The sequence below is a fragment of the Pteronotus mesoamericanus genome, unplaced genomic scaffold (assembly GCF_021234165.1).
Source record: "Pteronotus mesoamericanus isolate MK-2021 breed Mesoamerican mustached bat unplaced genomic scaffold, CSHL_Meso_final contig_101, whole genome shotgun sequence".
Taxonomy (NCBI): Eukaryota; Metazoa; Chordata; class Mammalia; order Chiroptera; family Mormoopidae; genus Pteronotus; species Pteronotus mesoamericanus.
The window spans coordinates 27,202,250-27,228,860 of record NW_026555001.1 but is presented as its reverse complement, the minus strand read 5'-3'; the positions used below and the strand labels follow the sequence as shown (position 1 = coordinate 27,228,860).

The 26,611-nt window shown below is 53.4% G+C and overlaps 1 protein-coding gene across 6 annotated transcripts in view; it reads right to left on the bottom strand.

Annotated features, from left to right (window-relative positions):
* Positions 1 to 334: 334 nt before the first annotated feature.
* Positions 335 to 26,611, bottom strand: part of MBOAT2 (membrane bound O-acyltransferase domain containing 2) — a 74,488-nt gene continuing 48,211 nt past the window's right edge. For 3 of the 6 annotated variants that reach the window (XM_054569857.1, XM_054569886.1, XM_054569894.1), the window contains 9 exons: positions 19,497 to 19,552; positions 18,349 to 18,403; positions 14,464 to 14,647; positions 13,073 to 13,265; positions 10,985 to 11,088; positions 8,571 to 8,635; positions 7,138 to 7,270; positions 4,804 to 4,955; positions 2,539 to 3,535 (listed from right to left, as the gene is read on the bottom strand). In XM_054569857.1, the coding sequence (XP_054425832.1) occupies positions 3,310 to 3,535; positions 4,804 to 4,955; positions 7,138 to 7,270; positions 8,571 to 8,635; positions 10,985 to 11,088; positions 13,073 to 13,265; positions 14,464 to 14,647; positions 18,349 to 18,403; positions 19,497 to 19,552 (1,168 nt within the window). In that variant the 3' untranslated portion in view covers positions 2,539 to 3,309. The other 3 variants (XM_054569880.1, XM_054569865.1, XM_054569873.1) reach the window with 3 other exon arrangements.

Below are 26,611 nucleotides of genomic sequence, written 5' to 3'. Positions count from 1 at the left end.
ACCGACACCTTTGGAACAGGCAGGGCTTTGAACCCCAGCAATCCACCCGGGCGCCCGGGGCGGCCGCTCTGCCCGTGGAGCCGCCCCTGGCCGGGTTCTTGGGGCCTCGCTGGCGGCTCCCCTCATGATAAGCACAGCTGGTCACACCGGGGGAGCCGACCCGTCAGGCTTCCTAAGCGGCTTTGGTCCAGGGCGCGGGCACCTCGTGGGAGTCGCAGGCTCCTCAGTGACGGGGCCGCAGGAGCATCCAGGCCCCACCCAAGATCGTCAGGGCTTCAGCGTGCGCGGCCTTCGCTTCGCAGAACCATCCTCTTTACTGCGAATTTCTCTCAGAACTGGTACCTGGAGAGCCTGCGTGTGAATGGCACACGATGGGGGGCGGGGAGTGGTAACAACACTGCCCCTCCACGCACAGCCCAGCGGCCGCATAACGGGGAGGCGGCTGGGCCTTTCTGGAACCAAATAAACCTCTATGACGCGGGACATTTTACAAACTACATACATTTCCCCAGGTACCCTAAGTTCCAATAAAAATGCTTACTTTAAAGCCAAGACTAAGCCACCTATAAAATGAGACAGCCAAGATACGGAGAATTAAAACCCTTACTGTCCCGAGAAGACGAAAGAGGGGGGAGTTATTTTATGTTTGTCCATTTTGCCCCGCCGTGCGGTGACTGACCCGAAGCAGCCACGTGATGTTGGCCGACCTCCGCCGGGAGGGTCTCCGGACAACGGAGGGGCGGAGGGCCCCTCACGGAGGCCCTGGCTCCTGCTCCGCGACCCGGAGTCGCCCCCGCCGCTCACGGGGCGGCCGGCCGGGCACAGGGGCGTCCCGCTGTCGGGCCCCGGGGGCAGCAGTGTCCGTCCTCACGCCGCGGCACGCCGACACGCCCACCGTACAGAGCACGGGCAGCTGCTTTTTGAGGAGAAAAGTCAGCTTGAGGAGTGGAGCTATTTCTTTAGCTCTTCTTCTAGACTGCATACGCGTGATTAAAATTTCTCCAAAATTACAGAACAGCTATCCCAAGACCATTTCATACATTAAAAAAAAGAGAGAGTGAGAGTTGATCCGAGGAAAGGAAAATCAGTCTGCTTATCTTCCAAGTAATTGGAAAATTCATCCATTGTATCCTGCTTTCTCGATGGCAGCGCTGTGATTGTACTCAATGAGCAGGAGGTAACAGTGGTCACAGGGTTACAGGCTGAGAAATAAAAATAGTCCAGTGATGGAAACAAACAGTGAGTGTTTGTAAATGGCCAAACAGGCTGAACAAAATAAGTTTTATTAAGTTTTCTTGTTTTCACTTTTGACATGCCTAGACTTGTCTTTTAAACTCTAAACTTACTTACTTTTTCTTAGAAGCGACCAGACTCTCTGCAGCATTGATTAAACTGAGAAGAGATTCCGGGGGCGGGAGGCAGACATTTTCCACAATTATTCTTGTCTGTCTGCTCGCGGCACAGGGCCCGCTTAACCTCAAGCGTGGAAAACTAGCACAGCTTTACTCCGCTACCTGCTCTTTCCCGGGAGGGCGGGACAAAATGACCTTCAGAAAGAGAAACATGTGTCCTACAAATACTCGGGTATTTCTAAAGGTCCTTTAAGAAGATACAGACAGTGATGTTTTTGCTGATTAAGACCTCAAAGTTCCAAGTATGTTTGTTTTTCCTTTCTTCTTAAGTGAAATACTGTATCGCGTAAGCCAGGTGGTTGTTCTGTTCTTAACTTCATTTGAAAATTGACTGACAAAAATAAAAAAAGAGAGACTTACCATAGGCAGACAACCTGCATTTCACTAAAAAATTTAAGGCAAAAAGAAAATAAATTCCACAAAGACTGGTCAAACAAAGATGTGGTGGAAAGGCCCTGCCCACGTGTCCCGCTCGCAGCCCTGGCGGCGGGGGGATGGGGGTCCACGGCCGAGCCCGAAGCCAGGCCAGCATGTCAGCCCACCGTCCCCGGTCAGCCACAGCAGCAGCATGAGCCTGCGGGGTTCCGGGAGACACCTCAAAGTCAAGGGGAGGTCATTACGGTGAAAACGGCCCACAAGACAAAAGCACATTCTTCTGATTACAGAATCAAAAACTCATTAACAAGAGTTAACAGCAAAATTTTAATGTGAGAAGTTAAGAGTTTGGAAACTAATTTATATTACTCTCTAAAAATTGGTTCAAACCCAACGGCAGTAAGTTTTCATTTCTCTAAAACTTTCCCAAACAGGAATTAAACGGTCAAGGATGAGAAAGTGAATAGCCAGAGAGCAGCTTACCCAGTGATTTCGCTTTCAAAGCCTTCAAGCAATCTACCACTACTAATTTCATACTCTTTTTATAGTTCTATATAATTTATGCTTGATAAATTTCATTTAAGATCCAAAGTATTAAAAAGTTATCAAACTTTTATATCTTACATATCACAAAAACTCAGATAAATAAGGGTGAAAGCACTTGCTGAGCACCTGGAGCCTGCCCGGGCACCTGCGCCTCTCCCTGCGGCCGCCAGCCCCGCCCCGCCGCGCGCCCCACCCCATTCCCGCGTGCCCGCCCTCCCCATTTCCTCTCTTTTGTAAGGAAATGAGCTTGAAATGTCGCATTACCAATCTTACTTATGCTTAAGAAATTCTTCCTTGAAGGGCTCTCTGACTGACACAAGGCAATTAAAGTGTCCGGGAAAGTAAGCTACCTGTAACTTGGCATCTGTCCTGTTCACAGGTTCACTACGCACTACAGTCATTTGAGATACTTTAAGGAAACCCTTCAAATACTGAGATGTTTATTGCATTTTTAAACTATCCACAATCTTAAATATCCTGTTTCGAATTTCCCCAGAATTCCTTGATAGCATAAAACATCAAATATTGAAATAGAGTTCTCACAATATTATACTTGAAAATACCATTTAGGAACAACAGTTTAGGAAATAGAGGGTTTAAGGCAAGACATTCATTTGGAAAAGTTAATTTCTCTCCGTCGCCCAGAATGCCACAATCCTCTTCCACCTTTTCGGCGCCCTGGGTACACAACGTACATTCAGCAGCAGGGCCCTCACATGACCCTGCGGCCGTCGGCTGAGGTCCCGAGCCCATTGAAATAATGGGAATGTTTTGTATAAGGCGTGGCCCACGGGGACAGGGCATGGGAGGGCTCATTCCGCTCCACTTCCAATTGGGTGCACAGGAAATTTCCCCATTGACAACTGTCTGATTTCCCCCCAACTTACTCTCTTTTCAGGCAAACCCAAACCCTTGAGAAGGTGCTAAGATTGGTTTCTGTTAACTTACAACAAATAGCCACTGAGTGTCTTCCCTGTCATTGGTTTAATGATGAATGTCTAGAGGCTACTTCTTGATTCTGATTGCAAACACTGTTTGATGTGGAAAAACTATTCTGTCCCAAAGAATTCTCTGCTTCATCAAGCTTTTTGGATCGTGACAGCTGCACATTTTCATGTGTATTCTTTCCTCTTTGAGTTTTTTTCACTGGTAACAGCAGTAATACTAAGATACCAGCAACGTGAAGGCAGTAATACCAGGAGCTAAAAGAAAAAAGAAAAACTTTGTTAAGGCTTAACAATCCTTAATAACTATACACTTGGCAAAATGTCCCACACCCCCCTCAGAACATATTCATTTGCTGCATTATTCTCTCCTTCTACCCCCCTTGCCCGAGATGCCTCTCTCCAGCGTATTTCAGTGGGTGTTTACACGGCTCTGGGTGAAGCCGGGCTGCTTATGAGCATGAGGCCTGTTCTCACGTTACATGCCTCTGTGAGGGTCGGAAGGCCAGGGCTAAGGAGACCAACAACAAAAGGGCGCCTGCGCAGCCGCAGCGGCCTGAGAGTCGGCTCTCGGACCCGCGGAAGTGAACGGTGAGCACAGGAGCGCGCGCGGGGACCGCAGAGACACGGCTGCTCCGGCATCTCCTGCTGTTGACCGCCCCTGATTGTTACATGTATTCTAGTGACGTGGAGAACAGATAAGCAACATTGCTTCTTGAGGGTTATTGTCACGAAATAAAGAAATGTCACATTATTAAAACTATTGTTAGAAGTGTCATTTCCCAAGTTAAATGTAAGCCAAATGTGACCTAACCTGCTCCTACAGCTGTAAGTTCAAGTGACTGTGAACAAAAATACTGGGTGAAAATTCAAACAGCAGCTCGCTCAGCCACATTAAAACACATGTCACAATCTCATTAAAATGGGATTTTAGCAGGAGGCCCTTAACATCTTCCCGTGTGATTACCGTCATACCCCGTTCAACAGAGTCTGACCCCACATTCTGTGCTGTCATTCCAAATGCTTGGGAATGAAGAATTTATGAAAGAATTAAGTTTTTGATCTCAAAGATCACTGATACGGGGGAAGCAGAGGAGTTAGATAAACTATGAAACTCAAGACAATAATTTCCATATTATAGAGATGACAAAGTACCGATGAAGCACGAGACAGTGAAACAAAAACAGGCAAGTGACGTATAACTAATTTATGTCCTTTGGATGAAAGAAATTAAGAGTGAGTAATTCCTTGTGAAGAACAGCTCCCCTTTCTAGGTAGCCCTTGAGAGATGCGGGGCCCCGGCTACCCCGCTGGTACCTCCCCAACCTGGACTCTCGCCTGAGGACCGAGGGAAGAGCTCTGCACAGGGAAGCCCAGGGGCGCGTCTTACGGCTAAAAAGCAACTGCCCACACACTAGGCAGCCGGGAGGAGGCCTCAGTGCCGCTTCCCGTTACGCCCGCCAGCAGGGGGCGCTCTCCAGAGACGGAGTCGGCCCCGGGGACCGCGCTGGGAGAGGAGCGCTTACCTGTAAAACGCGAAGGACGGCTTTACGGAGAGCAGCACGAACGGCACAACCGTGTAACTTACTGCTATCTGCGTGACTGCCCACGTGAGAGCGTCGTACAGCGATTTCAGGAGAGGGGGTTCGATGAAATAATGTCGGAAGTTACTTCTCACCTGGAACAAACAAAAACATCTGCTTCATCGTCAACGTCGCTGGTGAGAGTGCCCGCCTCTACAGAGGCCCCCGGACGCGACCTCTGCCAGGGCAGCGCCCTGCTGGGGGCAGGTTCACAACAACGGTGCACGTACGTGGGAAAACATGGAGACACACAGGCAGAACGTGTGAGGCCGGGGAAAGGCAGAGAGGAGTGCTCTGCAACTTTTCTATAGATCTGAAGTTGTATGAAAATTAAAAATGTCAGAAGAAGTTAAAAATAACATTGCCTAGAGCTCCTTGAATCTGTTTTCCATTTTTTCATCGTAGTAACAGCATTCACCATGGTAACCATGGAATGAGACAGCCTCTGCTTTGTCCTCTGCATTTGTGAGAGACGGATGTTAATTATACACTGAGCTGTCCCAAGATAAATGACAACTGCGCACGTTATTTGTTAGTTAATGCAAGCCGGAAGAGCGTCTCAAAAAAGCAGTTTTCTAATAACCGCTGTTTCAATGCTTTTAGCTTCTAGAACATTTCGTCTGTGAAACGTGTGAACTTGAACACTCCTTCCTTTGCGCTGTCCTGCTTGCCACCTCCCCGTCTGTGACGTAGCAGGCGGGCAGGCGGAATGTGGCCCTGCTGTGAGGGCCTGCGAGTGCGTCCCAGCGGGCGTGCCCTGTGGGCCCAGTGCTCCCCAGCGACTCCCCTCACCAGTGCTGCCGCCGCAGCCCCACTCTGTCCCCTCCGTCACCAGCAGCAGCCCCAGCTCCTGAGCCTGGGCTCTCAGGGTGCCACGCCCACGGTTAAAAGCCGTACCTGGCTCCTGTCATGCAAAGAGGAGGAGGACCAGGCCCTTGCCCAGCCTGGAGGTCAAGTTCTCTCTCCTCTTCCTGCCTTGCTTCCTCCACCCAGCCCTTCCCCTTTCCAGATTATTCCCTATTTCTGCCCTGCCTGGTGTGGCTCAGGGGACTGAGCCCTGGCCTGCAAAGCAAAGAGTCACCAGTTCGATTCCTGGTCAGGGCTCCTGCCTGGGTTGGGGGCCAGGTCCCCAGTAGGGGGCGCGTGAGAGGCAGCCACACATGGGTGTTTCCCTGGCTCCCTGCCTCCCTTCTCCTCTAAAAATAAATAAATAAATAAATAAATAAAATCTTCAACAGACTATTCCTTATTTCTGCCTATGTGACCTTTCAGCTTTGGCCACAGGTGCCTGTCACGCCCAAGCACACCATGCCCTTTCCGATCTAATTCTGCTAATGTCGTTTCCCTGCCGGGCATGCCCTTCCCCGCTTCCACCGCACTCACTGTTGGAAATGCTCTCATCTCTCCAAGGCCAAACCCAAGCATCGCTTTCCTGGTGAGGTCGCCGCCAGGACACTGAGCCAGGGGACTTCTTCCCCCTCCGAACACCGATGACACGATTACGCCCACAGACTCTATCATGTACGCCCTGTGTTGCACGTACACACACACACACACGCACGCACGCACGCGCGTCTCATGGCCCTGATGAGACCGCAGACGCCCAGAAGGTGCAGCCTTGGTTAATCCTCCTTGGCGTTTCTCTCACATGGTCCCCACAGCACCTTCCCAGCGAGCACAGCAAACCTCTGCTGGTTTGTTAAACGAAGCCACCTTACCCGGAAGTGACAGGCAACACTGCCCTGACACCATTTTTGTCACATTGTTTTCCTCTGATGGACGTTCAAGGATTTACACTGCGGTGTCCCTCTTCTTTTCCTACCCCTGGCACCAACCTATTTGTTCAACTGTCCCCCATAATGTGAGTCCAGGTGCCAACCGAGCCGGCGCTCTCCAGACCTGCGCGCTGCCCCTCAGGGCGCCCGCCGCGGCTGACCATGCACGTCCTGGGCCCCGGCACAGCCCGCTGCTCGTCCGGGCCGGGGCCCGCGGTTCCAGCTCTCAGGGAGCGTTTCCAAGATAAACCCACCCACCTGATGGTCTTGCTTATCCGTTTCCAGCTCTCCTTAAAAACTTCCCTAATGGCAACGGCCACTCTGCGGGTGCCCCTGCGCACTGGGTGCTCCCCGGGGAACCGCGCGCAGAGCCCACGGGCGCACGCGGTACACGCAGCACATGCCCCGGCAGGTGCCTTGCCCCCGGAGCGCGGCCAGGGCCCAGCTAGGCCGCCGTCAGCTCAGCCCCAGCGCCGGCTCCAGGGCCACGGCCAGCACTCACCGCTCGTGCCGCCAGCGTCATCAGCACCCCGGTCAGGAAGGTCAGGTAGTAGCCCGGGTACACGCCGTGCCAGACGGCGGACAGCACGAAGGTCTGGATGGTGGGGCTCATGGCGGCTCGCTCGTAGCACACCCTGGGGGCGAGGACAGCACGGAGAGAGCGTGAGCGGGCTGTATAAAGGCCCCGACAGCCGCCCTGCTGCTGCCCGCGAGGGCCTAGGGGAGCCGGGGACGCAGCGCCGGCTGAGCCAGGCCGGGATGTCATCTGCAGCTCAGCGACCCTGTCGCTATGAAGTGTTGAGTTTGGAAAAATAAGCTTAACTCCCGTCTTCTCACTGGTATAATGTAATAGCTAAAATGATCTTTTCTAGTGTTTTAGCGTCTTACTAGTTACAAAAAACCCTTTAACGATGATTAAAGTTACTTTTATTTTACACTGTTTTATTATTTGCATGAGTAACATTAAGACCTTTCCATTGGTTTAATAGCACTGTTCCCTTTGGCAAGGAGGCATCGCTTCCTCTACAGTTTTCTTGTAACAGGCAAGAGAACTCAGGCGAAAGCAAGACCTTCCTAAGGTATCACATTTAAAATGTTAACAATGACAACAAAAGTAACACAGCACATTAGCTGGCAAACTCTGCAGCCACTACTGCAGGGGCAGCATGAAGCGCTGATGATGATGATGACGACGACGACTACGATGGCACATTTTGACTATGTCACGGGATAAAGGTGTCCCACTTGTCGTAAAATAAAGGACGTGACAAAAGGAGGCTGGCGCGGGGCCCTCTCACCCACAGCTGGGGTGCTGGCCTCACGGGGTCAGTGAGAGGGAACTGCTGGGCGTGGCTGAGCACTTCCTAACTCGGTCCCCTGTCACGGTTCCTCTGCCCAGGCTGCTCCCCCGCCCACCGCGCCCCCGTGGCAGCCCCTGAGCATCACCTGTGTTGGGGCGAGCGCTCCCCGCCCCCGGCCCCTCGCGCCGCAGGGAAGAGCTCACAGAGATCGCGGTGCTGCGTCTTCTGCGAGACCGCGGACCAGCAGAGGCTGGGGCTCCCGTCTTAGGCACCCTCCCAGCCCCTGCTCACAGCAAAGGCCTGCTGAGCTGGACAGCCTTGGAGCCGGGATTGTTCTGGGAAACCCAGGGCCCCTGTGCAGAGGTCGGCCAGTTGCCGGTTCTGTGTGGCCACATCGCCAGCGAGTGAGAGCAGGGGGCGCTGTGGCCTGGCCTTGGCAGAGGCCGTCTGGGCCGGTGGGGGCGGGGGCGGCCACCAGGACCGGCTGCTGGGGGGGCTCGCAGCGTTTCCTGGGGGGCGCCACGGCCCCAGGGTCACTCAGCACACTGCTCGTTTACTCCCGAGTCGGAACTCAGTGAAGCTCGGCCTAGTTAGGAGCCGCCAAAGCACAGCTGAAGACGGTGAGAGAACATACCTTTTAAGCCAAAGAGCTGTCTGAATATTCCAATTATCAAGAAACATCTTGAAACTTGTTGACATCTGAAAAACAAAGGAACTTTCTTGTTCGCCAACAAAATAATGAAGTTTTAAATATAAGTAACAATGTTTTATTGTGCTAAACATGAATGACCTTGACAGTGACGGCAGGGTGGTGACCTCTTCCCTGAATGTCGCTTCACTAATGCAGTGACATCACGCCGTAAAAGGGGCCTGTTTACTGTCAGGCACACCCGCGAGGTGAACGGGCCATCACCCTTTTCTCCTTCATGGCAACGTTTACGGGGTGCCCCTGGGACTATCCCACAGAAACTCCTGACCGAGTAGCAAGTGGCTCTTTCATGGAGGATGGGCTGCCCCTGGGAGCCACGCCCACTCAGGTCCCCAGCTGTCGGGGGTGTGGCCCACCAGCTACCACCCTTGTCAAAGTCCTGGGTGCCGTTCCTTTTTCCTATTCACTCACCCGCCTATTGAAGTCCTAACCCCAGACCAACCACACCACCCAAGTCCCCTATTCGTAACACCTGAATGCTGGATGCAGCATGTCACACAACCTTCGAGGTGGCTGTCATCCGTTCCTGGCTCTTGACTCCAATGGGCCCCGCAACCTACTGGTGATCCCTGTCCCCCTAGAGGGACAGTTCATTCTCCTCTTTTTGAAAACGGTTATTGGATCGAACCATTTGAAAGAGTATGCACTTGGTAAGTCCAAACCAGGCAAATGCCGGCAGCTTCACAAGGTCAGACCTGATGCTGCAGCAGGGCCCTTCGCTCGTATCTGCTGCCATCGCCTCCCCTCCCCCACCGGGAGGGACTTGGCTCCTTCCTTAGAGACACGATAGAAACCACCCGACGCCACCTTCCCAGGTCGGACCTGCACACCCAGTGGCGCCCACGCTCAGCCTGTCCTTCTGTCCTGATTCAGCCACGGCAGAAGCGGCCCCTCTCCCGCTGGGTCACGCTGTCCTGCCCTCAGCTCTGCCCCCCTCACCAGGGGCCTTGCAGAGCAGTGCGTCTCTCTCCCTCTTCACACACACACACTCCTGATCAGTGAACGTGTTTCAGCCCCTCCATTTTAAAACAAAACTCCCTCCATCACCTGTCCCTCAGCTGTTGTCCATCTCTGCCCTCCTTCCCCTTGATGGGTAAGAGCTGTACAATCTGGCTTTTATGCCTGTCCTGCCCCTGAAACCGTTACCAAAGCCCCCCACAAACTCCCACGCTGCTGAAGCCAGCGGCGGCGGGTCCTTCCGTCACCGGGCGCCAGGGCGGCATCAACACCGCTGCCTGCTCCCTCCGCGGAAGCGCACTCCCCTTTCTCCTCCTCGCCTTTTCATGCACACGCCTTCCCAAGGGGGGAGACTTCACCCCTTAGGAAGCAAACACAGTTCACTCTTTTTATGTATAAAGCACACGTGTACACATAGGGCATAAGTGGATGCACAGTGTACCTGTGATATTAGAGCTTCACGGGAGGATTTCGAAAAAAAAATTTTCAAGGGCCCCAAAACGCAGAAAAGGCGAGAGATGCTGCCACATGCCCGCTGCCCAGTTCCCACAGTCACCGGCTCCTCCCTGCCCTTCCCAACTCCCATTATGCTCCTTGTAAAGAGTGTTCCAGAGCAAGACGCCAGACACCTTGTTTCACCTGTGACTCTTCTGAATGTGTGCCCTTCACAGTCATAAGGACTTTTTAAAAACTATGATCACATCCAACAAAATCAGCGATAATTTCTCAGCAGTATCCAATACTCATTTTGCGTCCAGCAGTCCCTGATGGTTTAAATACGCGCCGCGATCGCCCCGTCTGTGAAGTGGCGAGGACAACAGCAGCAGCCCTGGAGGGCAAACGGCCAGGAGTCGCCGTCACATGGGCGTTTGGACGGGACCCATCACGAGGCTCCAGCACCTGCACACGCCCTCTGAGGCGGCGCGTGACCCGTTTCCGTCCCGGCCTCCGTCCAGGCCTCCACGGCTGCACCGGAGCCGGCTGAGGACACGCCCTTAGGCTGACTGCTCCCCTCCGCCTGGGGGCCCAGTGGCCTCCCTCCTAGCGACCCGCCGAAGACCTCGCTTCCTCCAGGGCCCGCCGCTGTCTGAGGCGGACTCCTGCCTTACAATGACGCGCACACGCAGAACACCTGTCTGATCGTTATCTGTCTCCTGCAACCGCCACTAGATTAAAAGCCCACAAGGGTCCAGGGAGTCCCTCTCCTCGTCCCTGGGTCCCCAGGGCCTGGCACACGGTTAACAACCAGCCAGCACTGGCTCAGTGACAGAAGCATGAGTATTAAAAGCCCTTCAGCGCTGCTCTTGGACATCGCATCACAACCCATGACGGCAAATGTTGGCGCTTCTGCCGTACGGTGACTCCCTTAATGATTCACTGACCTCTATCTGCCGGATCCTCAAATTGGAAATGAGGTCCCAGCGAGCTTCTCCATTTTTATCATATCCTCTGAAACCGAAGCCTGCGGCATTGTTAATAGCATCAGCTGTAGTAAACAGAGTAAAACAAAAGAGTATTAATGACCTATGTTACAATCTATCATGTTCTCCAAGAACGTGTATATTATCGCATACTCGTATATGACCTTTTATTCTTAAACAGCAAAAGTAGATTTATTTCCATTTCAACCTAATGATGATCCAGTTTTTAGGATAAATCCTCATATTTTGGATATGAGCGATGAGGTCTGTTTCTTCTGTATCAGTGACCCTGGTTTTTCTAACTGGTCTCTAATCAGATATCCTCAAGAGGGCACTCTCACAGCTGCGAACCAGGTAGGGCTCACTTCAACACAGGAACAGAAAAGTCTAGTCACAGCAAAACAGCTTGGAAGTGGGCGGCCTAGAAGTCACCCAGGCCACAGGAGCTGGCGCTGTCTCCTGCACACGGTGCAAGGCTGGACGTCAGGGTCATGGGTCCTGCAGGGCGGGTAACTGGGACGCCTACATTGTTCACCAGAAGAGACACTTTAAGACTTCCGGTCAAGATGGTGGCGTAGGTAAACATGCTTTGCCTCCTTGCTCAACCACAGAAAGAGTTACAACTGGACCTCAAAACAAATAACACCCAGAACTGTCAGAAAATCGAGCTCTGTGGAAGTCTGACAACTGAGGATTGAAGAAGCCACATTCACCCAAACGGACCACATTACTAGGACAGGGAGTCACAGCAGCGCTTCCTAATACACAGAAACAAACACAGGGAGGCTGCCAAGTTGAGAAGAAAAAGAAATATGGCCCAAATGCAAGAACAGAACAAAACCCCAGAAAAAGAACAAGATGAAATGGAGACAACCAACCTATCAGATGCAGAGTTCAAAACACTGGTTATCAGGATGCTCAGAGAAATCATTGAGTACAGTAACAACATAAAAAAGACCCAGGAAGAAATGAAGGTTATATTAAATGAAATAAAGAAAAATCTACAGGGAACTAACAGTGGAGAAGAGGAAGCCAGGATTCAAATCAACAATTTGGAACATAAGGAAGAAATAAGCATTCAACCAGAACAGCAAGAAGAAAAAAGAACTCAAAATAAATGAGAACAGTATAAGGAACCTCTGGGACATGTCCAAGCGTGCCAGCATCCGAATCACAGGGGGGCCAGAAGAAGAGGAAGAGCAAGAAATCGAAAACTTATTTGAAAAAATAATGACAAAAATTTCCCTAATTTGGTGAAGGAAATAGACATACAAGTCAGGAAGCATTGAGTTGGACCCAAAAAAGGACCACACCAAGACACATCATAATTAAAATGCCAAAGGTTAAAGATAAAGAGAGAATCTTAAAAGCAATAAGAGAAAAGCAGAGAGTTACCTACAAAGGAGTTCTCATAAAGCTGTCAGCTGATTTCTCAGAAGAAACTTTGCAGGCCAGTAGGGGCTGGCAAGAAGTATTCAAAGTGATGCAAAGCAGGGACCTACAACCTTGATTACTTTATCATTTAGAATGGAAGGGCAGATAAAGGAGTTCATCATCACCAAGCCATTATTACATAAAATGTTAAAGGGATTTATTTAAGAACAAGAAGATCAAAGCTGTGAACATTAAATTGGCAACAAAGTCACAAGTATGAACAAATGAATTTAAAATACAAACTACGCAAATCACCAGAACAAGGGACAGAATCGTAGCTGTGGAGATCATTTGGAGGGTTATCAGTTGGGAGCGGGAAGGGGGAGAGTGGGGGGAAAGGTGCAGGGATTAAGCAGCATCATTGGTAGGTACAAAATAGACAGGGGGAAGTTAAGAATAGTCTAGAATATGGAGAAGCCGAAGAACTTACAGGCACGGCCCATGGACATGAACTAAGATCGGGGGGACTGCTGGATGGAACGGAGGTACCAGGTGAGGGGGGCACCGGGGGAGGAACTGGGACAACTGTAATAGCATGATCAGTCACACACACACACACACACACACACACACACACATTTTTTTTTAAGGTAAGTCTAGTCATGGGTTACTTACCTAATGTCCATGCAAAATAGTATTTGGGTCTGGCAGCCAGAAGAGAGACATAGAGATAGATGACCTTTGTCGGCCACGAGGCTGTGGCTTGGAAGTGCTCATCGATGTTGTGCTCCACGGGGAAAGCGTTCGAGACGGTCAAGTGGACCAACAAGGAGAGTCCGCAGACCAAGAGCTTCTGAGTAACTGCCGCCTGGAAGGGGGAGACAGGACTCACACACTGAGCTGGCCCTCCTGCCCGTGTCTTTCTTTACTTTCGTTTACGGCCGCGAGGCCTCTCCCGGGTTAAGCGCCCAGCCTGGAGACACAGCGCAGTCAACAGAACAGACCTAAATGAGCCCAGTGTCAAGTATGAAATGCAGCCCAGTGCCATGCAGAATTTTTCGGTGAACACTTAGGCAGTAACAGAAGTATGAGATGAAAACACCTTTTGGGTCCAAAACACAGTGAGCCACACTGGCAGAAAAGAGGGGAGAGCTTTTACCAACGGATGCGCAATTCTTCATTCACCTTCTGTCTGCAGTCACTTGGAAAAGCGGCTGAGCCTTTGCTCCCAAGCCCACCTTCTGAAAAAGCACTTGTCCGTCTCACAGACTTTTTGGTCACCCTTCTCGTGGGACTTTTAGATTCTATCAGACCAATCCCACAGAAAGGTCGCCTACACAAAGCCCCTGCCTTTCCTGATAAGGCGGCGGCCGGGCGGTTCCGAGGGCCCTGCTGTCCAAAGGGAGCCGAGGCCGCTGGGGGTGCGGCACGGCCTGCGGAGGCCAGACCTCGGGTCCTCCCGCTGCCAACCTCTGCCTCCGAATCTGTCTCCTCGTCTGTTAAGTGGTGAGAACAAAAGCACCGACGCAGGAGACTGCTGTGCAGGCTGGAGAACCTGTGTGTACTAGTCTTACGACACAGCCTGGCCCATGGGACGTGCTGGCCCCGTGTTTGCTGCTATCTTTCCGCTGCTGGAGCCGGAAAAGGTTTCCTGGAAAAGGTGCTCTGTGAAGTAGGCCTTTAGAGAGGAGTAAGATTTCAGCGAGCAAGGCGGAGAGGAGAAAAAAGCAGGAGTAGAGAACGCGTTGAATGCGCCGAACATAAAGCCCAGGTAGGAGAAGCCTGGAACATCAGGCTGCTCAGTCCCCCGAGAAGAGCTGTCTTGCAGAGCCCCCCACAGCCGGTGGAGAGATCCTTCTCACGAAGGATCTCGGCACCGTTTCCTGGGTCTCCCATTTCTGTTCTTCTATCGTGACTGTGCTCCTGAGCATCACAACTAGGAACCTGTTACAAGAGTCATTTCTCTTGCAAAATTTTTTAAAGAAATAGGGGGGTGAATACAAAACTTGAAACCGTGAGCATCTGATTTACGCGCGATCAAGGCTCCGGGCAAGCCTCACACTTACGCGGGGAGACGGCTCTGCCCTGGCTCGGTGTGGTGCTTCTTTGCCGTTCTCGCCTAGCTGTACCACGTGGTACGATCTGCCTTCAATGAACGTGATGTAGTCCTTGTAAGAGCAGAGGGGGCCGGCCAGGATGCCCATGAAGTTGCAGTTGTAACTTAAATACTCCAGCAGGCTCGGCATGCGCCTGCAAGGACAAGGCGGCAGCTTGTGAGAGGCGGCAGAACCTTTCGGGATTTAATGGCAAGACCATCCTGTACCTCCCCGCTCCTGCTATTTCCCAAACAAAACAAGCTTTCATTTCCATTTGCATCCATATAATAGGACCCTTGAAAGATCCGGATGCAGTCACGCGCAGCAGTGGCTCTGGACAAAAGGGTTTCCACACGGGTCTCTATGAGCAACGATGAAGTGTGAGGAAGTGTTTCTACGTACTTCCTCATGAGGAAACACCCCTAAAGGGACCAAGGAAGAATCGTCTCCTACTGGTCAAAGCCTCGCTCGTTTACTGCGTCTGCGTGTGCACCAACTATGAGCCCACATGCGCCAGCATCGGAAGAGTAAACAACAGACAGGTTCTGCTCTCACAGAGCTCACACAGCACTTGCAGGGAACACAATAAAAGAGAAAATTCTCGCAGAGATGCTAAGCACTATGAAGAGAAGGGGCTATTTTATTACGTTAATAAGTTAGCGAAGGCCCGTCAGATAAGGAGACCTGGAGCAGGGAGGGAAGTGAGAGAGGGAGTCGTGGGCACCCAGGGGGGGGGACTAGCAAGTGCAAACCACGGGGACGGGGCACCTGGGCGGCAGGGAAGCCAGCGGACTGAGGCGGGGGGGCCCGGCGGGGCCGAGATGAGACCCGGCAAGCCTGTGTCACAGGCCGTGGTGCAAACTCGGGATTCTATTCCAAATGCGATGAAAAATGACAGCAGGGTGTGTGGACCGAGGTCGGGGGGACAGGAAGACCAGGCAGGAGGGGCCCATGGCTCAGAGGCGCATGAGGAAGACCCGCACACATCCTGGCGGCACAGCCAAGGGGCCTGCGGGTGGCTGGGCGTGGCGTGAGAGAGAGAGGAGGCCGAGGCTGCTTCCCGACACAGTTCATCCCACCGCGCCTTGAGGTCAGTCCGGACGGCACAGGGCATCTGAGGTCACCAAGTGTTTCAGTTCTCGGTGCAGGTAACCAGATCAAAACTGGTTAGTGACACAGGAGGCAACGCACACTACATACATTATCATGGAAATGAATGAGGAGTGGACGTCCTTAATTTGTAAAACCAGCCCCATTCTCCAGGTCTGCCGTGGGCGCTGATATAAGCTGTCCTAAATGGAAGCACAACACCTGGGCACAGCGAGCAGCCTCCGGCACGGGCAGCCAGCCCTCAACGCCCCCTGATGCGAGGAGCCGGCTTCCGAAGCAGCACAGCATCCTGCGTGGCCGAGAGAGGGGGACAGGACCCCTGAGACATTCATTTTTATAAAAAATAACTAGAGAGAAGCCAGCACCTCCTGTCCACCGGACACCACCTAAGTCACCACGTAACCAGAACGCCTTTTTAGGTTTCTCCAGAATTATTTTTCTGCGCTTCCAAGAGTTCTGAGCCTTAAGTGGTTCCCCGGCGGGCTCACGGCTGCGGGGGCCATGCCTGCAGCGCCTCTCCTGGAGCCCGTTCGACGCCGCCGCGCAGGGGAGGGGACCGCAGGCTGGACAAAGGGCCTCCTTGTGCCTGAGAACAGACCTCTGCTTCCAGTGCCAGTTATTTCAAGACCACAAACAATGCCAGCCTATCCAAGCGTGGCTCAGTCTCACCAAGTCGAACTGAGAGTCGCCATGTGCAAGGACGAGAGATAATTGTGGACCATGAAATTGGCTGGAATCATTTCTGGCTCAGCGGCTGTATCAGAAACAGGTCGTCGGAAGGCCTCCGTGGATAACTACAACGTTGGCCATTAAAATGTGAACCGAGTATAATTATATATACTTCATTTATGGCACTAAATCAAAGACTCAGTCTTTCTTTTATTTATTTGATATCAACTATTTATCTGACATGGACCACACATGGGCCCAGGTTTGGGTTTCTCTGTCTCAGCATCGCTGACAGTTTCTGACAGTAACTCCTGGCTGCGGGGACCGTCCTGGGCACGGAGGATGCTCAGCCGCATCCCTCGCTTCTACTCATTAAGTGCCAGCAGCACCACCTCCGCCATTTGTGACAAGAAAAATTTCTCTAGACATTGTCGCGACACTACATAGGTGATGAGAATGAAATGATAAACAGAAGTTCTGTCCCCGCAGAGCTTGCATCTGGGTAGGGACAGGAGCAGTTAGAATAAAGTATCCCATCAGACAGGGACACATGTTACGAAGAGAAACAGAGCGGGCCGGGGGCCGCAGCACGACGGCGGGAAGGAAGGGCAGCGCCGGTGAGGCCCGGGCTCCACGCAGTCGCCACGGACCGTGCAAGGCGGAGGGGCAGCTGCGGGCTCTTCACAGGCCTCATCGGCAGCTCTCAAAGGAGCCGCTGGAGGGTTTGTGTCGGGGGACAGACGAGCTGATGCGGGCACCCTAAAAGGCCCTCTGCTAGGAGAGGAGGCGCAGCTGGTCGGGGGCTGTCACAGCAGACGACAGAGAACAGGACCCTGGGCGGGGGGGCCCCCGTGGGAACAAGAGCTCAGCCGGGTGCAGACAGGGCCAAATGCCAAGGTCGGATTAGAGGTCGATCTCACAGAAAGAGTCAGCCAGACTTGCTGAAATGGGTTTGCACGAAGAAAAAGGGAGTTGACCTAATTTTTCGCCCTAAGTCCCTAGTGACACATGGTACCACCATTTTAAATGTGGGGTGACAGATTCAAAACGAGTCCAGCCAGCAAGACTGGGCGTTTTCCTGTCTGCTTCCTCCCGCTGCCCCAGAGGAGGCGGCAGGCTCTACTTAGGCCTGGGCTCTGGCCAGGCGGCTCCAGGAGAGACAAAGGTGAAACAGGCCCGAGTGCCTGACGCCCGGTGACCGGGGGGACCAATGACTTGCGAGGGTCGCTGAGCCCAGCTCAGACTAGCCTCTCATCGACTACGCTTACTCTCGTGTATGTTTGCTGACATCTAAAAGCTGACTGCAGAAAATAGGAAATTTTAAAGGTGGGGAAATATAGGAGGATTCCCAAGACATGTACCTGGGATCAAAGGAGGACACTTAGGGACGGGTCTGTCTACGGTCACAAACGTCAGCTCGTTCTTCTGGCAGCCATGCATCTCTCAGTTCTAGATTCCCAGGAAACAAGGTGCTTCAGAAGTTTTTCTTTACGAAAAACACGTGTCTGATCTCTAATTAGACTTATTAAGAAAGACATTCCAAAAAGTAAGCTATTCCTCCCTCATCACAGTGCCTATCACAAATGGAGTAGAAGCCTATCGCAGAAAATTCCTCCAGTGAAAATGAAAATATCTGACCGGTTCTCCCTCATTTGAGAACACAGCACCTGCGTGCTATGGTGACCTACGGCCTCTTACCCAGCACCGGGCTCCTGGCCTATGGACGGGGCCACAGCTGTTACTCACAAATCGCTCCAGTGCAGACGCGAGGCCCACAGGAGCTTCCCAGCTTCAGGGCATCTGAGCGAGGAGACTGAGAATTTAGCAGGCAGCCTCAGGTGCACAGGAGGTGCACGCTGCAGGCCGGTACATTCAGGGTGCCCCGGGAGCCTCAGCAGGGTGCCTGGCCCAGGCTGGTGAGGTGGGGCCGGGGCGGGGGGGCACGGGGTGCCGAGGAAGGAGGTTCAGTTTCACGAAGGAAGTTCCTCCAGAACGACGATCAGCCTCGGCCCTGTGAGCGCTGCACGTCCCGGGCAGCGACAGCGCGAACCATGTGGACGCAGTGAAAACACGCACCTGACAGCTAAGTATCTCTGCGACGGAGTCAGTTCTTCGTCCTTTCGAAACATCCCTGGGAAACAGAGACAGGCGCCGTTACCAGTCACGGTTTACCCACAGAAAAGCACCGCGATTTCCCATGCACACTGTCGCCGCCGCTCCCGTGTGAAGCGCGCCGCGGCCCCGATTTCGGTGTGCTCGTTGAGAGCGACCGGCTCCTCTCGCTCCGCGCAGCACGAGCGCAGCCACGCTGAGGGCTGCCGCAGCCCCCGGCGTGTCTCAGCCCACGCATGCCGAGCGACACCCGTCAGCGAGCTGATGGGACTCTTCCTTACGGGACATCAGCATCGCGTCAAGAAACTCCCCAAAGCCAACGGAGTTAACTGGAAATGCTATGACTGTTTAAAGAGGCATTAACGTGTTTCTGTGCTGGATGATTGCAACGGCCCAGGTCTCTATGGAAGGAACAACTTCCTCAGCGGGCGGGACTCGCCCCAGCGAGAGCTGTGCCCTCCACCGTCTCCTCCGGCGCACCTTCCCCCAAAGGGGGTAGTATCGTGACGACACGTCAGCTCCCTGGACCCTGAGCCCAGGTTAAAGGCCAGAGGGGCACCACATTACAGCGCCAACACCACATTTAAGAGAGGGCTGCAGCTCCTCCCCGGCGGAGGGCACGGGACAGGGGACACACCCGGGGCTGCAGCCCGCCCTCCGCTGGAGACGTGAAATAGGGATCTGTCAATTCTCACACCAAAAACACACGTGTGTATGTGTGTATGTAACGGAGAGAGGGTAGGGGGGAAACATCCTCATTTTAATAAAAATGTAACACAGAGAGGTGAAGCAGGAATTAATAAACCTTTATTTAGACCAAATATTTATTTCCTTTATATTCTAAATTGCCACTATAATGTGGGTAATATGACTGAATCACACTATTTCACTTTGTTTTTGTCACTAAATTGAATGCAGAATTAAGATAAAACATTGAAGAAAAACAAACACCTTAAGAGCCCTCAGCAGAGTTAAATACTTGTTTTCCCCGCCTTACCTCCATCCCTTTCCTTCCTCGGACAAGGAGCAGAAAGTTATGGTGGTATCTTAAGCAAAAGGTGAACTGAATGGGAGTTCTTTCAGTGATGCAAAGTTCATTTCTAAATTCTTACCGTCATGAATTTCGCAAGCCAAACTAGTGATCTTCTGGGTGATTATCATCATCGGGCTGTGGCAAAATAAAAAATATTTTGAAAGAGTGGAGTTAAAACAACTGTTACGATGGAGGAAAAACAGTTCAGTCTGCTCACACAGTGACAGAGCCCTGGAACGAGCTAACGTGAAGGCGCCCCGGGGGTGGGTTCAGAGGGGACTGCAGTGCTGGGCGGGGAGGTGCGGGGCGGGGGGCCGGCCTCGCCGTCAGGCCGGGAGGGGGAGTGCACGCAGGGCCCGCTATCCCGGGGGGCATGGCTGCGGCCCAGCCCCACTGCGCAGGGGACGGGGAGGCCAGCGGGGACGGGGCCACGAATGCCTCAGATGCTGCCCCCGGTTCGGACTCAGCACTTTCTCAAAACACCTCACAGCCCCCTGCCTCGGGGCTGCACGTTAAGGTGGAAAGTGGGCGGCCTGGGAAAAGGGGAATGGGCACAACACTGAAGGAGCCTGGGTAAGAAACGCAGAGCAAAGAGGAGGATGGGGGGGGGGGGAAGAAAAGGGACCTGCATCCAGCGCCTCTTCTAGGAGCCCGGCCCCCGGGGGCAACAGCCTGTCAAAGACGCCCCCCACCCCGAGACAGCCCCCAAAGCACACAGGCCAGGCCACAGCCTCAAGAGAAGAACTCTAAAATCATGTTGCAAGTAATTAGCATTGTCTTCCCATGTTTTATAATCTCTAACTGAATGGATAACTTCAGTTAGAGAAGGAAAAAATTTTAAACCCAGGTAAGAACATGACCAGGATACATTCTGATCCTTTAGCTGTTACATTAGCTTACAGACATAGCACTGAAGCACAAGGGGCCCAAGTTCTTTATTCTGTCCTTGGGATTTCAAGGGAGCAAGCAGGGAGAGCGTGCAGGGGGAGCATGCGCCGCGGGCAGGGGCCGTCGGGTGGGGAGGAGGCGCAGGCCCCGCCTGCCAGTCCGCCCCGCTTTCCGGAGCGCCAGGCCGGTCAGAGCCCGCTGCCGCCTGCAGCAAAATGCCAGCACCTTTAGGCCCTTGCAGGACATTTATCCCATCCAGATTGTCCACTGAGACATTTCTTTGGTCCTCGCCACAAAGTCCTTGAAACTTGGTACTTGACATCTGGTTCTAGGTCCACGCCAACTCACCCAGCTAATGCCATAGCCAGCCAGGCCCCAGGGGCAAGGAGGGTTAGCACCGGCCACACGACAACCCAGGTGTTGGACCAACGAGGCAGGCTGGTATCGTTAACGTATTAGTCCCGTACAGCAAAGGCAGGCAAAAACGCATGCCCTGCCTAAGCCCAGGGCTGTTCCACTGGGGGTGCTGCTGACAGGGTCAAAGGGCCGCTGGCTCCCAAGACACACCAAGGAAGGAGGAGGTGACTTGCCACAGCTTCCGCCACACCGTCATGGGGGGTTTTAAACACTCCCCCCTGGCAATGAGGTGCGCAGACCGGGGCCCCCGAGGGCTGGCGGCTGGCTCCCCCGGGGCGAGGCCTCACGACAGCCTGTGGGGGTGCATGCTGACCCCGGAGCTTGGGAGCAAGGACCTCCTCCCCCCACGGGGCCCTTCTCGCACACACCGCTCATGCTCGGGGGCGACGCTTCGGCCGGCCTGTCCGCCAGGAAGCTCCCAACACACAGCCGCTGGGGCAGCTCTGCAAGGGACTTCACATGCCTTTGAGGGCCAGAAAAATGCCCTGCAACTCCCATTTCCTGGGGGGGAAAGAATCATTTTCTCACTCTGCCTAATTCTCTTCACTGTTCACGAATGAAGGATAAAATACCCTTCGGTGCTAAATTCTAATTCCCACGTCATCTTAAGACATGATAACAACTGGTAAAATAATTATTAAATTTATCAACTTAGTGACATACTACACTGTCAGGTGGGGCAAAAGCAGGTTGATGGGTGTCCGTATGGAAAAGAACGCCGTGATGAGCAATCAGCAATGCAAGAATGAACTCGGCGTTTCGCAGGCCGACAAGGTCGGTGGCCTGCTGCCCCACCCCGCGCAGGATGCCCCTGGAGCTGCGGGTGCTGCGTGCGCACGCCCCGCGCTTCACCTGCGTCAGCCGGCTCCCTCCCCGAGGATTGCCACAGCGGTGGCTGTTTCGTTTATCAGATTGAAGCGGCTGTTTCAGAAGCCCAGGAAGTAAGGAATTAACACTCTTTTCCACCACTGACTTCCCAGCACCTAACACAGGGCCTGGCATGAGATCTACGCTAAATCATTATTTTTCCAATGGCAAATAAACGGAGTCTTCTAAGTGTCACGATCTATTTTTCCTTCTGTATATTGATTACACTCCCTCCTTCCTGTCCACGCTCACCTGTGCTTGAAAGCACTCACCGTACTGTTTTGTAATCATGTGTTTTTGCAGTCACCACAAAAATCATGAGTTACTTAATGGCAGGAGCGTGCCCTGTTCACCTCTGTACCTTGGGTACCTGGCAGGCGCACGGGCTCAAAGTACTGACTGAGCGGCAAAAACACCTCGCCATCTTTTTGTGTCCTTTACTGGTGATCATTAGCCCTGAACAGCCCCTCCGGCTTGAAACGAGCAGCAGCTCCTGCCCTGGCAGAGGGTGGGGCCGGGGCAGCGAGCCTGAGCGGAGAACAGCTGCAGATAACGGGATCAGGGAGGCGCTGTGAGGGCCCGTGTTAAGAAGAGAAGTAACAAAGCACTGCAGGAAAAGGTCAAGGAGGGACAGAAAGGTCAATGAGGGCCCAGAGAAGTAAACCAGAGGGGAAACGGGCGGGCAAGTCCTTCACAGGTGTGTGTGTGACCAGGAGACTGCGGAGCGATGGGGAAGGGAGGACAGACCTCCGTCTGTTACAGCAAAACCTGGCGCTCAGAAAGCACGTCTGCGTGAAAACTACCCCACGGTAACCAAGAGCTGAATTGCAGCGCTTTTCTCTACGTACAGTTTTGTTCATAAATACCAATTCCAGGGACAATCAGAGTGACTACACAATTGTTTCACTTGTGCCTTTACTGGCGTTTGACTCCTGTGCACCTTGTACCTAGTGAGGCCTCCAACAGCTATCGTTCCGCAGGCTCTAGGAGTCTGAGAAAAGGTTTTGGGAACCAGAAAGCCCTCAGGTTTCCCTCGCGGGAGACTGGAGGCAGAGGAGGGAGAGGAAGCAGACAGTTTCAGCACCTCCCCCCGCGCGAGGCCAGGGCCTCGGGCGGCACCGTCGGGCGGCACCGTCCCTTCCACAGGACGTGCTGATTAAGGGGAAGGACAACGGTTTCTGCCACTGGCACTCTGCTGGGCGTGTGGAAAAACACGAATCTAACTGTTTAAAGTGAATACTTCAACTAAGGAATACTTTCAGACAATATAAAAAAAATACCCATCTGGTGTAAAAAACTAAAAGGCTCTAGACTTCTTGAAATTAAAAAAAAAAAAAAAAGGACTCAAAGGTGAAACATTTATCTGCCTTCATTTTTTCTACAAAGAATGAGAATAACGGGATTGAAGTTGTATCACACAGTAAACCTCAACTGCAGCTAAACATCATTAGAGAATGAATACTAAAAAAAATCACTTTCTTCACTGTTGTATTCTCTCGCTGCTCAACTCTGACATCTGTATATTCATTCTGCAAAGCAAGTACAATGCCTACTAGGTAAAAGGTCAGCTTGCCACCAGGGTACAGATTATGTAATGGCCGGGGCAATTGTTGATTGTCGTCTCTGCCATCTCTAAGTCCACAGTATTCCTTTCCACCACAAACAACAAAACCCACCAAAACCAAATAAACCCCACGTACCTGATGCCAAATGAATAAGCAGTGAGAGGTCACGGACAAGGCCACTGACCCCATGCCACACGCATCTATTCGCCCCTTTATTCCTTCACTCAGAACACAAGTGTTCGAGAAGCACCTACAGGGTACCAGGTGCGGGAGACACAGCCGTGAGCAAGACAGAGTTCTCACTGCCGTGGGATTTAGGTCGTATTAGTGAGAGAGAGAGAATAAAGGAATTAACAGGTAAATATATTGCATGGCACATACTGCCAAGGGCTGAGCAGAACGAGGCAGCGGGGGAAGGGCTGGGAGGGCCAGGATATGGGCGAGAATTAGCCTCGTCCAGAAGGTGACGTGGGAACAGAATCTTAAGTCAGGGAGCAGGCCGTGCGGCGGTCAGGGGTGAGAATGTTCCAGGAGAGGACAGCAAATGCAGAAGCCCTCAGGCAGGAGCGTGAACGGCGGGTGGGAAGGACGCTGAGGTGACCGGGCAGGTGAGCAGGAGCACAGGCAGAGCAGGGGAGGACAGGCAGCAGGTCAGATCGAGGGGCTCGTGAGGGCGCTGTGAGGGCAGGCAAGGGTTGCCGGCAGAGGAGTGTGGTTCCTGCCGGGGGGGACGGGCAGGGGGCACGGGGATAGCCCGGCGGCCTCGAGGGCCGTCTAGCCACCTTCGGAAGGTCAAGCCAGCGGGGTCGGTGATGATTTGAGGGTGGACTCAACGCAACGTGTGAGGGGCGACGCCCCAAGGTTCCTGACCGGGGCAGTGGACTAGGAGGAGGGGCTGGCCGAGGGGGAGCGCGGCAGGAGCAGGGCACGGAAGCAGGACCCAGGCGCAGGCGTGTTTAGTGCGAGATGCCTGTCAGACGGCCAGGTGGAGATGCGGTGAACAGGAGCTGAACGTACGTCAGAAAACCCTCCTTCAGTCCTGGCCCCGCTACGCATCCACTGCGGCAGACTGGGAAGCGGTTCCCCTCCCCCTCCCCAAATTACCTACGCAATGGGGATAAGAATGCCGCTGCGTGGATTAATAAAAGGGCAACATGACAGATGCTTGGACAGCATCGGAGGCACAGCAGATGTTTAACAAAACTTCCATTTAGCAAATGCTGGCGCTGCGGTCAAGCCAGGGCACCGAGCGGCCGCAACAATGACTGTGAAGCACTGTCTCTGAAGCAGCTGTCTCTCTAAACAGGAGATAAGCAGGGATCTGAGTAAGTGAAAGCGTGAACAGCCAAATGAGCCATTTGAAGAAACGTGTAGAGAGACGAGAGGGGACTTCAAATCGAGGAAGCGGAGGGCAGGCCGCCTCCCACAGGGGTTGCGGCCCGGCCGGAGGGCAGGCCTGGCTGCCAGGTGTCCCGTCAGGGTGACGAGGGCAGCCGAAGGGCGAAAGCACAGGGGAGGGCACGCCGGCACGTCCGCCGAGCGTTGGCTGCCCGAGCAGGGAAGGGGCAAGGTGGGCAGAAAGGCGGGGGCAGGGCGCACGCGGGCAGGGCTTTGAAGGTTGGCTGCCCCCTTCTTAGAGCCTTGAGAAAGGAAACACTGCATATTCCTGATAAAAACCATCATACCACACTGCTTCGTGAAGGGACATGACGTCAGGGGAACAGGCTCGGGTGGGCGGGGAACAGGCTGGTCAGACCGTGCATGAGATCCACGCCTGTTGACTCCTGAACCACCGTGGTGGCAGCTGACCGGAATGGCCTCTGACCACAGGTAGGCCAAGGGGCTGGAAGACTCCTATAGGCTGAAACAGGATACACGGAAAGCCAGGGTTTCGCGGCTGAATAATTTACGCCGACTCCCCTTACAATGCAGTGACCGGCACAGCGGGAGCGGGGACGGGGGCCGCAAGGGGCCATCTGGACTCCAGCTCTCAGCCTTGTCGGGAGAGAGCGTGGTGACCACACCCGGGGACAGACGGCCTGCCCCCTTTTATGCTGGACAGCACTGTCACCTATGACAGCACGTGGCGTGGAGCACGCTCAGGGCGCTGTGGCTGAACGCACACACAGCAGCAACCGGGAATAAAGTGTTCACCGCGCATCTGGTGCTCTCTGGTTAGCTGAAATACACTCTTGATGTGAATGGAAAATCACATCGCGTGTACCTTTTTGGTGGGTCCCTTAAGCCACCCCTTTGGCACCACAAAAATCAACATATTCCAATCAGAGCTCATGATCTCCCCGCCAGAAACTCTGTTCTTGCCTCCATCTCCACAGCAGGCAAGCCGCTGCCTTTGTGTTTTGTGTCCCAAAGCCCAAAGGGCATTCCCCCTGGACCCATCACCCCGCTGCCCTTCCTGCTCTGTCCTTCCTGTCACCCAGCCCCCGTGGCCGGCCCACTCGCGTCCGTCCCGCCATGTTCCCGTGCCGCTGGCTTTACAGACACAGACAGCAGGTTGCACACTGGAGGTGCTGCTCCCCAGCACGTCACTCCACCCGAGGCCCCTCCTACCCGGACCCCAACGTGAACTGCCTCACACCTAAGTAACCTGAGAGGAAGTGCCTCCTCACAGCGCGGCAACTGGACGCTCCCCCGGTCGGCCTTTCAGGTGTCCCGGTCTAGTCCTGCAGCTCCTTATGCAGAGGTCCCACACGTTTCTTTTTATGTGTATTTCTAGGTATTTCGTAGTTTTTATCACTTTTGAAGCTAGCATTGTTTCTATCGTATTTTCTAACTGCTCCTTGCTGCTCAAGGACAGGTATTGAAGTGCTGTACACTTCTCTTGTATCCATCTTCTGAAAGCCAACCACCTCGGTAGCTTTTCAACCTTTCTGCAAAGACAAAAACCTCTACCGACAGGGTCCCCTTCATCTACCCCACATCTAAAATGTATCTTGAATCTAACCCGGGCCCCTCCCCGCCACACGCACACGCGCGTGCGCACACACACTCCGTTCCCCACGCCTGGCGCAGGTGAGGCTGCCCGGATGGAAGAGCTCACTCCCGGGGATCCCTCAGCCAGAGCCTGGCTTCCCCTCCCGGGCGTCCAGTTTCCAGGGGACAGGACCCCTCAGCACAAAGGAGGGCCATTTCATCCAACTACCCCCTTTGGCAGCCAGCCCCCTGGACGGCGGCCGCGTTCGCCCTAATTAGGGTCAAGCCTGGGTCTTTTCTGTGGGAACACGCCCCGTCGCTGAACGCCTGGAGGTGTCCTGAAGGGGGGCCACCACCTCCATGCGGCTTCTTTTCTCTCCTGTGCCCGTTAAAGACAAAAAAAGACAGGGGAGGGTGTCCTCCGTCTCAGTTCTAGCCAGATGGCCCCGCCAGCTACCTCGCCTCTGATATTCATCAGTTCACTGATAACGGTCAAATGTTTTTTCCTAATGGATAAAAATGA